This window comes from Trichomycterus rosablanca, chromosome 10, assembly GCF_030014385.1.
Source record: "Trichomycterus rosablanca isolate fTriRos1 chromosome 10, fTriRos1.hap1, whole genome shotgun sequence".
NCBI classification, from domain to species: domain Eukaryota; kingdom Metazoa; phylum Chordata; class Actinopteri; order Siluriformes; family Trichomycteridae; genus Trichomycterus; species Trichomycterus rosablanca.
Window position 1 is genome coordinate 37,688,133 of NC_085997.1, and position 12,500 is coordinate 37,700,632.

The 12,500-nt window shown below is 41.9% G+C and overlaps 1 protein-coding gene and 1 long non-coding RNA gene across 2 annotated transcripts in view; both read left to right on the top strand.

Annotated features, from left to right (window-relative positions):
* The window catches only part of LOC134322033 (uncharacterized), a 46,092-nt gene extending 35,952 nt beyond the window's left edge, over positions 1-10,140 (top strand). The window contains exon 2 of the long non-coding RNA XR_010013951.1: positions 9,694-10,140. This is a non-coding gene — a long non-coding RNA (uncharacterized LOC134322033). The remainder of the gene's footprint in view (positions 1-9,693) is intronic.
* A 535-nt stretch (positions 10,141-10,675) lies between these two features.
* Positions 10,676-12,500, top strand: part of ppp1r16a (protein phosphatase 1, regulatory subunit 16A) — a 25,150-nt gene continuing 23,325 nt past the window's right edge. Inside the window, exons 1-2 of the mRNA XM_063003901.1 lie at positions 10,676-11,044; positions 11,434-11,504. Of these exons, the coding sequence (XP_062859971.1) occupies positions 10,774-11,044; positions 11,434-11,504 (342 nt within the window). The 5' untranslated portion in view covers positions 10,676-10,773. The remainder of the gene's footprint in view (positions 11,045-11,433; positions 11,505-12,500) is intronic.

Genomic DNA, 12,500 nt, shown 5'->3' on the forward strand with positions numbered 1-12,500 from the left:
ACACACGCGAGACAGATGTGTGTAAGGGAGGTTAGATAGGTGTGTGTGTGTGTGTGTGTGTGTATAATTGTGTGTGTAAGGGAGGTTAGATAGGTGTGTGTGTGTGTGTGTGTAATTGTGTGTGTAAGGGAGGTTAGATAGGTGTGTGTGTGTGTGTAGATGTGTGTGTAAGGGAGGTTAGATAGGTGTGTGTGTGTGTGTGTGTGTATAATTGTGTGTGTAAGGGAGGTTAGATAGGTGTGTGTGGTGTGTGTGTGTGTATAATTGTGTGTGTAAGGGAGGTTAGATAGGTGTGTGTGTGTGTGTATAATTGTGTGTGTAAGGGAGGTTAGATAGGAGTGTGTGTGTGTGTGTGTGTGTATAATTGTGTGTGTAAGGAGGTTAGATAGGTGTGTGTGTGTGTGTGTGTGTATAATTGTGTGTGTAAGGGAGGTTAGATAGGTGTGTGTGTGTGTGTGTATAATTGTGTGTGTAAGGGAGGTTAGATAGGTGTGTGTGTGTGTGTGTGTGTGTATAATTGTGTGTGTAAGGGAGGTTAGATAGGTGTGTGTGTGTGTGTGTGTGTGTGAGTGTGTGTGTGTGTGTATAATTGTGTGTGTAAGGGAGGTTAGATAGGTGTGTGTGTGTGTGTGTATAATTGTGTGTGTGAGGGAGGTTAGATAGGTGTGTGTGTGTGTGTGTATAATTGTGTGTGTAAGGGAGGTTAGATAGGTGTGTGTGTGTGAGTGTGTGTGTGTGTGTATAATTGTGTGTGTAAGGGAGGTTAGATAGGTGTGTGTGTGTGTGTGTATAATTGTGTGTGTAAGGGAGGTTAGATAGGTGTGTGTGTGTGTGTGTATAATTGTGTGTGTAAGGGAGGTTAGATAGGTGTGTGTGTGTGTGTGTATAATTGTGTGTGTAAGGGAGGTTAGATAGGTGTGTGTGTGTGTGTGTGTGTGTATAATTGTGTGTGTAAGGGAGGTTAGATAGGTGTGTGTGTGTGTGTGTATAATTGTGTGTGTAAGGGAGGTTAGATAGGTGTGTGTGTGTGTGTATAATTGTGTGTGTAAGGGAGGTTAGATAGGTGTGTGTGGTGTGTGTGTATAATTGTGTGTGTAAGGGAGGTTAGATAGGTGTGTGTGTGTGTGTGTGTATAATTGTGTGTGTAAGGGAGGTTAGATAGGTGTGTGTGTGTGTGATAATTGTGTGTGTAAGGGAGGTTAGATAGGTGTGTGTGTGTGTGTGTGTGTATAATTGTGTGTGTAAGGAGGTAGATAGGTGTGTGTGTGTGTGTGTATAATTGTGTGTGTAGGGAGGTTAGATAGGTGTGTGTGTGTGTGTATAATTGTGTGTGTAAGGGAGGTTAGATAGGTGTGTGTGTGTGTGTATATTGTGTGTGTAAGGAGGTTAGATAGGTGTGTGTGTGTGTGTGTATAATTGTGTGTGTAAGGGAGGTTAGATAGGTGTGTGTGAGTGTGTGTATAATGTGTGTGTAAGGGAGGTTAGATAGGTGTGAGTGTGTGTGTGATAATTGTGTGTGTAGGGAGGTAGATAGGTGTGTGTGTGTGTGTGTATAATTGTGTGTGTAAGGGAGGTTAGATAGGTGTGTGTGTGAATGTGTGTGTAGAGTAGATAGTGTGTGTGTGTGTGTGTAATGGAAGGAGGTTAGATAGGAGTGTGTGTGTGTGTGTGTGTAATTGTGTGTGTAAGGGAGGTTAGAGGTGTGTGTGTGTGTGTGTAATTGTGTGTGTAAGGAGGTTAGATAGGTGTGTGTGTGTGTGTGATAATGTGTGTGTAAGGGAGGTTAGATAGGTGTGTGTGTGTGTGTGTGTGTGATGTGTGTGTAGAGTAGATAGTGTGTGTGTGTGAGTGTGTGTGTGTGTGTGTGTATAATTGTGTGTGTAAGGGAGGTTAGATAGGTGAGTGTGTGTGTGTGTATGTGTGTGTAAGGAGGTTAGATAGTGTGTGAGTAGTAGAGTGTGTGTGTGTATAATTGTGTGTGTAAGGGAGGTTAGATAGGTGTGTGTGTGATTTGTTGATAGATAGTGTGAGTATAATTGTGTGTGTAAGGGAGGTTAGATAGGTGTGTGTGTGTGTGTGTGTGTGTGTATAATTGTGTGTGTAAGGGAGGTTAGATAGGTGTGTGTGTGGTGTGTGTGTATAATTGTGTGTGTAAGGAGGTTAGATAGGTGTGTGTGTGTGTGTGTGTATAATTGTGTGTGTAGGGAGGTTAGATAGGTGTGTGTGTGAGTGTGATTATTGAGAGTAGATAGATATGATAGGTTAGATGTGTGTGTGTGTGTGTGTGTATAATTGTGTGTGTAAGGGAGGTTAGATAGGTGTGTGTGTGTGTGTGTGTGTGTGTGTGTGTGTGTGTGTATAATTGTGTGTGTAAGGGAGGTTAGATAGGTGTGTGTGTGTGTGTGTATAATTGTGTGTGTAAGGAGATAGATAGGTGTGTCGTGTGTATAATTGTGTGTGTAAGGGAGGTTAGATAGGTGTGTGTGTGTGTGTGTGTGTGTGTGTGTGTATAATTGTGTGTGTAAGGGAGGTTAGATAGGTGTGTGTGTGGTTGGGTGTGTGTGTATAATTGTGTGTGTAAGGAGGTTAGATAGGTGTGTGTGTGTGTGTGTGTGTGTGTGTGTATAATTGTGTGTGTAAGGGAGGTTAGATAGGTGTGTGTGTGTGTGTGTATAATTGTGTGTGTAAGGGAGGTTAGATAGGTGTGTGTGTGTGTGTGTGTGTGTGTATAATTGTGTGTGTAAGGGAGGTTAGATAGGTGTGTGTGTGTGTGTGTATAATTGTGTGTAAGGGAGGTTAGATAGGTGTGTGTGTGTGTGTGTGTGTGTGTATAATTGTGTGTGTTAGGGAGGTTAGATAGGTGTGTGTGTGTGTGTGTATAATTGTGTGTAAGGGAGGTTAGATAGGTGTGTGTGTGTGTGTGTGTGTGTATAATTGTGTGTGTAAGGGAGGTTAGATAGGTGTGTGTGTGTGTGTGTATAATTGTGTGTGTAAGGGAGGTTAGATAGGTGTGTGTGTGTGTGTGTATAATTGTGTGTGTAAGGGAGGTTAGATAGGTGTGTGTGTGTGTGTATAATTGTGTGTGTGAGGGAGGTTAGATAGGTGTGTGTGTGTGTGTGTGTGTGTGTGTGTATAATTGTGTGTGTAAGGGAGGTTAGATAGGTGTGTGTGTGTGTGTGTGTGTGTGTATAATTGTGTGTGTAAGGGAGGTTAGATAGGTGTGTGTGTGTGTGTGTGTGTGTATAATTGTGTGTGTAAGGGAGGTTAGATAGGTGTGTGTGTGTGTATAATTGTGTGTGTAAGGGAGGTTAGATAGGTGTGTGTGTGTGTGTGTGTATAATTGTGTGTGTAAGGGAGGTTAGATAGGTGTGTGTGAAAGTGAGGTTAGATGTGTGCGTTAATGGAAGGTTAGGTGTGTGTGTGTGTGTGGTTGGGTGTGTGTGTTAGACAGGTTAGATAGGTGTGTGTGTGTGTGTGTGTGTGTGTGTGAGTGAAAGTGGGGAAAGGTGTGTGTGTGTGTTAGGCAGGTTAGATAAGTGTGTGTGTGTGGGAGAGAGAAAGAATTGGAGGTTAGATAGGTGTGTGTGTGTGTGTGTGTGTGTGTGTGAGTGAAAGTGTTAGGAAAGGTGTGTGTGTGGTTGGGTGTGTGTGTGAGGGAGGTTAGATAGGTGTGTGTGTGTGTGTGTGCAGGAACGTTGAGGTGTATGTGTGTGTATATACAGTTGTGTGAGATGAAGCTTGTGTGTGTGTGTGTGTGTGTGTGGTGGGGTTAGGAAGGTGTGTGTGTGTGTGTGTGTGTGTGTGTGTGTGTGTGTGTGTGTGTGTGTGTGTGTGTGTGTGGTGGGGTTAGGAAGGTGTGTGTGTGTGTGTGTGTGTGTGTGTGTGTGTGTGTGTGTGTGTGTGTGTGGTGGGGTTAGGAAGGTGTGTGTGTGTGTGTGTGTGTGTGGTGGGGTTAGGAAGGTGTGTGTGTGTGTGTGTGGATTGATCTGAAAAGCTTCACTGTGTAGCGTCTGACCTCATGTATTTATTCTCTCCCAGCTTAGTCATATCCACGTCCCCTGGTTATATCTTTCCTTCACTGCTGCAGATCCCAACACTGGATTACGTGTGTACTTACCACACACACACACACACACACACACACACACCATCCGACACGTGTGTGTGTGTGTGTGTGTTCGGCCTCCTCTGTATTCAGGCCCGAGTGTGTTTAGCTGTGGTTTCCTCTGCTACTGTCCATTCATCTGGACAGACGCTATTTTGGGCTGTTGTTTGTTTTGTGTGTGTGTGTGTGTGTGTGTGTGTGTGTGTGTGTGTGTAGAAATAAACTGCTTCATTCATGTATTCAGGAGCTTAAAAGCACCAGTGTGTGTGATGAAAAGCGTAACAGCGGCTCTGTTCCAAACATAATCACCAGTTTATTTCTGCTGTTCAGTTTTTCTGTGACTGATTGATCAGAGCACAGAACCGGGTGTCCAAATACTTTTGGTCATATCCTCTGTGTAGAATAAACTAGAACGCCTTTATTTATTTGTCATATATACACATACAGGTGCATATCCTAGCTTATTCGGGTCAGTCATTGTACCCCCTGGAGCAGACAGGGTTAAGGGCCTTGCTCAAGGGCCCAACAGTGTCTGCATGGCAGAGCTGGGATTCGAACCCTCAACCTTTCGCTTTATAGCCCAAAGCTCCACCCACTAAACTTCCTCTGTCCAACAATTTAATCAATTGAGGGTTGAGAGCCGTGCTTGGTAATGGTGGGGCTTGAACACAGTACTTTACTGACTAGAAAACATCACTGACTAGTACTCAGTACTTTACTGACTAGTAAACATCACAAATTAGTACACAGTACTTTACTGACTAGTAAACATCACTGACTGGTAAACATCACTGACTAGTACACAGTACTTTACTGACTAGTAAACATCACTAATTGGTACACAGTACTTTACTGACTGGTAAACATCACTGACTGGTAAACATCACTGACTAGTACACAGTACTTTACTGACTAGTAAACATCACTAATTAGTACACAGTACTTTACTGACTAGTAAACATCACCGACTGGTAAACATCACTGACTAGTACACAGTACTTTACTGACTAGTAAACATCACTAATTAGTACACAGTACTTTACTGACTAGTAAACATCACAAATTAGTACACAGTACTTTACTGACTAGTAAACATCACTGACTGGTAAACATCACTGACTAGTACACAGTACTTTACTGACTAGTAAACATCACTAATTAGTACACAGTACTTTACTGACTAGTAAACATCACTGACTGGTAAACATCACTGACTAGTACACAGTACTTTACTGACTAGTAAACATCACTAATTGGTACACAGTACTTTACTGACTGGTAAACATCACAAATTAGTACACAGTACTTTACTGACTAGTAAACATCACTGACTGGTAAACATCACTGACTAGTACACAGTACTTTACTGACTAGTAAACATCACAAATTAGTACACAGTACTTTACTGACTAGTAAACATCACTGACTGGTAAACATCACTGACTAGTACACAGTACTTTACTGACTAGTAAACATCACTAATTGGTACACAGTACTTTACTGACTGGTAAACATCACTGACTGGTAAACATCACTGACTAGTACACAGTACTTTACTGACTAGTAAACATCACTAATTAGTACACAGTACTTTACTGACTAGTAAACATCACCGACTGGTAAACATCACTGACTAGTACACAGTACTTTACTGACTAGTAAACATCACTAATTAGTACACAGTACTTTACTGACTAGTAAACATCACAAATTAGTACACAGTACTTTACTGACTAGTAAACATCACTGACTGGTAAACATCACTGACTAGTACTCAGTACTTTACTGACTAGTAAACATCACAAATTAGTACACAGTACTTTACTGACTAGTAAACATCACTGACTGGTAAACATCACTGACTAGTACACAGTACTTTACTGACTAGTAAACATCACTAATTGGTACACAGTACTTTACTGACTGGTAAACATCACTGACTGGTAAACATCACTGACTAGTACACAGTGCTTTACTGACTAGTAAACATCACCTACTGGTAAACATCACTGACTAGTACACAGTGCTTTACTGACTAGTAAACATCACTGACTAGTACACAGTACTTTACTGACATCACCAACTAGTAACGGTGACCTTCTGATTGCTAGTCCGCTGATGTCTGGTATCTGGATAGAAGGATTCCAGCGAGCCGATACTCAAATTTCCCATGATTCCATTCACCACGATGGCATGAGAAGCCTGGTATCTAGAGGGCTGATCAGATGAGGAATATGATTACAGAGGTGCGTTCAAGTGCTCCCAGTTTTTGAAGTGATAATATGTAATGAATTTGAATACACACTGAGAACATGCATATGGAAATGAATTAGAATTTCAGTGACAGGGTTTTATAAATGCCATGCTCCCAGATCTGACGGCCTTTCCCTCGGCTCCCGCTGCTCATGAATAATTCATGTCTTCCACCTAACGCCAGATCCGTCCTGATACAGAGAGAAACTCCCAGCGAGAGGCTGAAAGAAGAAACGAACGACCCGGTCACACACACAGGATAAGTGATTTCACCAAATTAAAATGTGCTTCATGTTTACAAAACAACTGCTCATGGTGGACGGCGTTCTGTCTAATCTTACTCTCAGACTGGCAGCAGTTTTTCGCCTTGTTGCCCAAATTGCTGATCGCTCATCACCGTGTTCACACCGGAAGCGTCATCATCGCCTGTGGGTGTTCAGTTCCCCGAGGTTTAACTGACACCAAGCAAAAAAGCTAATGTCACAGCAGTACAGCGTACTTTACTGACTAGTAAACTTCACTGACTAGTACACAGTACTTTCCTGACTAGAAAACATTACTGACTAGTACTTTACTGACTACTAAACATCATTGACTAGTACACAGTACTTTCCTGACTAGTAAACATTACTGACTAGTACTTTACTGACTAGTAAACTTCACTGACTAGTACACAGTACTTTACTGACTAGTACACAGTACTTTACAGACTAGTAAACTTCACTGACTACTGACTAGTAAACATCACTGACTAGTACACAGTACTTTACTGACAAGTATACAGTACTTTACTGACTAGTAAATTGCACTGACTATTACATAGTACTTTACTGACTAGTAAACATCACTGACTAGTAAACATCACTGACTAGTACACATCAATAATTAGTACACGGTACTTTACTGACTAGTAAACATCACTGACTGGTAAACATCACAGACTAGTACACAGTACTTTATTGACTAGTAAATATCACTGACTAGTAAACAGTACCTTACTGTCTAGTAAACATCACTGACTAGTACACAGTACTTTACTGTCTAGTAAACATCACTGACTAGTAAACATCACAGACTAGTACACAGTACTTTATTGACTAGTAAATATCACTGACTAGTAAACAGTACCTTACTGTCTAGTAAATTTCACTTACTAGTACACAGTACTTTACTGACTATTAAACTTTGCTGACTAGTACACAGTACTTTACTGTCTAGTAAACATCGCTGACTAGTACACAGTACTTTACTGACTAGTAAACTTCGCTGACTAGTACACAGTACTTTACTGTCTAGTAAACATCACTGACTAGTACACAGTACTTTACTGACTAGTAAACTTCGCTGATTAGTACACAGTACTTTACTGTCTAGTAAACATCACTGACTAGTACACAGTACTTTACTGACTAGTAAACTTCGCTGACTAGTACACAGTACTTTACTGTCTAGTAAACATCACTGACTAGTACACAGTACTTTACTGACTAGTAAACTTCACTGACTAGTACACAGTACTTTACTGTCTAGTAAATTTCACTTACTAGTACACAGTACTTTACTGACTATTAAACTTTGCTGACTAGTACACAGTACTTTACTGTCTAGTAAACATCGCTGACTAGTACACAGTACTTTACTGACTAGTAAACTTTGCTGACTAGTACACAGTACTTTACTGTCTAGTAAACATCACTGACTAGTACACAGTACTTTACTGATTAGTAAATTTCACTGACTAGTACACAGTACTTTACTAACTAGTATACAGTACTTTACTGACTAGTAAACTTCGCTGACTAGTACACAGTACTTTACTGTCTAGTAAACATCACTGACTAGTACACAGTACTTTACTGACTAGTAAACTTCGCTGACTAGTACACAGTACTTTACTAATTAGTATACATTACTTTACTGACTAGTAAACATCACTGACTAGTACACAATACTTTACTGTCTAGTAAACATCACTGACTAGTACACAGTACTTTACTAACTAGTACACAGTACTTTACTGTCTAGTAAACATCACTGACTAGTACACAGTACTTTACTAACTAGTATACAGTACTTTACTGACTAGTAAACTTCGCTGACTAGTACACAGTACTTTACTGTCTAGTAAACATCGCTGACCAGTACACAATACTTTACTGTCTAGTAAACATCACTGACTAGTACACAGTACTTTACTAACTAGTGTACAGTACTTTACTGACTAGTAAACATCGCTGACTAGTACACAGTATTTTACTGATTAGTAAATTTCACTGACTACTAACTAGTATACAGTACTTTACTGACTAGTAAACTTCGCTGACTAGTACACAGTACTTTACTTTCTAGTAAACATCACTGACTAGTACACAGTACTTTACTGACTAGTAAACTTCGCTAACTAGTACACAGTCCTTTACTGTCTAGTAAACATCACTGACTAGTACACAATACTTTACTGTCTAGTAAACATCACTGACTAGTACACAGTACTTTACTAACTAGTATACAGTACTTTACTGAATAGTAAACTTTGCTGACTAGTACACAATACTTTACTGTCTAGTAAAACATCACTGACTAGTACACAGTACTTTACTAACTAGTACACAGTACTTTATTGTCTAGTAAACTTTGCTGACTAGTACACAGTACTTTACTGACTAGTAAACTTTGCTGACTAGTACACAGTACTTTACTGTCTAGTTAACATCACTGACTAGTACACAGTGCTTTACTGACTAGTAAACTTTGCTGACTAGTACACAGTACTTTACTGTCTAGTAAACATCACTGACTAGTACACAATACTTTACTGTCTAGTAAACATCACTGACTAGTACACAGTACTTTACTAACTAGTATACAGTACTTTACTGACTAGTAAACTTTGCTGACTAGTACACAATACTTTACTGACTAGTAAAACATCACTGACTAGTACACAGTACTTTACTAACTAGTACACAGTACTTTATTGTCTAGTAAACTTTGCTGACTAGTACACAGTACTTTACTGACTAGTAAACTTCGCTGACTAGTACACAGTACTTTACTGTCTAGTAAACATCACTTTTTTTCTGCAACCCATTTTTTTGGCTCATGACCCAGCCATAGGTCAGAGAAACCCCTGGCCCTAGTGGGTAGAGCTTTGTGCTATCAATCAGAGGATTGTCGGTTCTAATCCAGGCTCTGCTTTGCAGCCACTCTTAACCCCGTCTACTCCAGGTGCACCAGACAACGGCTGCGTCTCCAGCTTAATAAACAAGCTGGGATATGAGGACTCTCCATTCCTCTGTTACATATTAATGTTATTTCCTCTGTTTGCTCCTCAGGTCCCTGATTTGGTCGGCGTTGGCTCACTTGCACTAGACACCTGATATCACCCTCTCCCGGCGTGGATCATCACGTCTCGGATCCCTGAGACACCCCGAACTATAAATATGGATTCGAATCGAGAGGCTCGCCTCCAGAGTCCGTTTTTAATCCCCTCGGCTATTTTTGGACTCCCCGCTGGCGCGAAGGTGGCCGCACGTCTGCCTCGATTCTAGCCGTTCTGTTGATCCGCCTGCACCGGTCGCGAGACGTGTCCCAAACCAAGACGTCAAGGTGCTAAATGTTGACAATCATCACCGGGAGACCACGACAGGGAACGCGAAGGAGCCAAGCGTGCTTCCACAATCAAGACATAAACGAAGTAAAGCCATGAGAAGATCAGACGTGTGCTAGATCTTCACCTTGACATGCACCACGCTTCATTTTAAAGCTTTTTAAACTTTGAATCGGACCTGAGCTTGTTTTTTTATCATATTTATTTGTTTGTAATCATTGCTCTGACCTGAATTTGCTCCCGAGTTAAATACGTCTTTGGAGGAGGCATGAATTTAGTTTCAGGCTCCAAACTCCGTTTACAAACTCAGGCTTTTAATTCTGAATCAGGCAGCCCGACAATCTAGAAGCTTCGTCTTCCCGACCTTACAGCACAGCCTACCGTACATCTGTTTTATTTATTTAGTTTATCTAATTACAACTTGGGCTGCTAACAGTTTACAATTAGCCCGGCCGAGCGCTGAAGCTTCACACCAGCTTGATTTTAGATGAGAGTCCAAAATTTCACGTTCTCAGGACCTTTGCTATTAATATTGAAGTGAACTTTGCACTATTGTTGGGGAAATAAAGCCTGATCCCAAGGCGTTTAAGGAGCTAGGGTAGTAAATAGGTTATTTGAGACACTCCTTCAGTTCGGAGAAATCTATAGGTCTCACGATTCAGCTAAAAATGTCGTTCAGCTCGTCAAAGCAAAAGCGATAAAGCTAAACCACACAAAGGTCTGAGTCTCGTGTTAAACCGAAGTAATGATTTCATCCCCTGAGAGCGACTAGAGTGACAGTAAAAGCCCGGAGTCGCTCTCGGACATGGCCGAGCATGCGGAGCTGCTGTCCGAGATGACGAGCGTGGGCCGACTGTCGGCCGCCGAGCGTCTCAAGCACGCTCAGAAGCGACGAGCGCTGCAGCTGAAAGGCTGGGCGCAGATGGAGAAGGAAAACGCCCGGACCGGGAGGAACAGCGCCGCCCGGAGGAAGAACAACGCGGACAAGAAGGGGAGGAGGCCGGGCGGGAGGAAGGTGACGTTCCCCAGTAACGTCATGCTGCTGGAGGCCGCCGCCAGGAACGACCTGGACGAAGGTGAGTCCAGATAATATTATCCCTAAACGTGAGCCTCCGGTCATCCTTCGCTTGTCATGTCCAATCACCCCGTTGTACACTATACTGCCAAACGTATTCGCTCGTCTGCCTTCACACACATATGAACTTGAGTGACTCCCGTTATTAATCCACAGGGTTTAATATGATGTCGGCCACCCTTTGCAGCTATAACAGCTTCAACTCCTCTGGGAAGGCTTTCCACAAGGTTTAGGAGTGTGTTTATGGGGATTTTCACTGCATCCGACGCTTTGCATTGCGCTTGGTGATGTCAGCTGCTCGGCCATGGGAACCCTCATGGTCAGGTGTCCAAAAACTTTTGGCCCTATAGTGTATTATGATGTGTGTGTGTGTGTGTGTGTGTGTTACAGTGAAGAAGCTGCTGAAGAGCGGCGTTAAACCGGACCTATATAACGAAGATGGACTCACAGCATTACATCAGGTACACGCACACACACACACACAGTTTTAGTTTTTATTTGAGCTGTGCTTAGGTGGTCTATTAAGTTTGAATCTCAGCTGTGCTATCAACCAGCCCGGGCGCCTACACAGAGCAGATTTGCTGTGCCTGTTGGGAGGGATGAGTGTAAAGATTCCTTAATACGGCTGCAATTGAGACAGACCTGGTGCTCACTGACCAAAGCAGCGTCTCTCATTAAACGCTAAACCAAAAATATTGAGAAATGTTGACTGGCCATAAGTTATTAACGCGTCAAAACGGCCACGAGCCGTAAATATCGAGACACCCGAATGCATCCGAGTTTTAAAAGCCGTAGCCCAGTGGTTAGGGTTCTGGACTAGTAATCGAAAGGTCGCTGGTTCAAGCCTCACCACTGCCAGGTTGCTGCTGTTGGGCCCTTGAGCGAGGCCCTTAATCCTCAATTGCTCGGATTGTGTACTGTAAGTCGCTTTGGATAAAGGCGTCTGCTAAATGCTGAAAATGTGAAAATATAAATGTAAAACATTGCCACTCTTATAAGCCCCATATTCTTAAGTTTTAAGACACCCAAATGTACATAAGCCATAAATATTGACATACCTAAATACCCGTAAGCAAAAAAGTATTTGGGCACCCAGCTGTGCCAGAGCTATAAGTATGAACACACCCGTGTATCATGTATTTTGCACTCTTCGTGATCCAAAATCAAACAGTCTTAGGTCGCATTCACATGAAAAGCGTGAGACGAACTCCAATGAGACGAACTGTTTGATACGAGGCAGTAAAAGCGATTCAGGCCGTACGAACAAAACTTAGGGCGACTTATTGTAGTAAAACAGCGAGTGAGGAATGTGATTAGTGGAGGAACTTATGAGCAGTAATAATGAAGAGAAGTTTAGTGCTCCTGTCTCCTTCTTTTACTACATTAAACCACGTTAAGCTTTATTTTCAACCAGAAGCGTTTTAGACTCCGGGAGAAGCTGATTCTGATTCTCACCA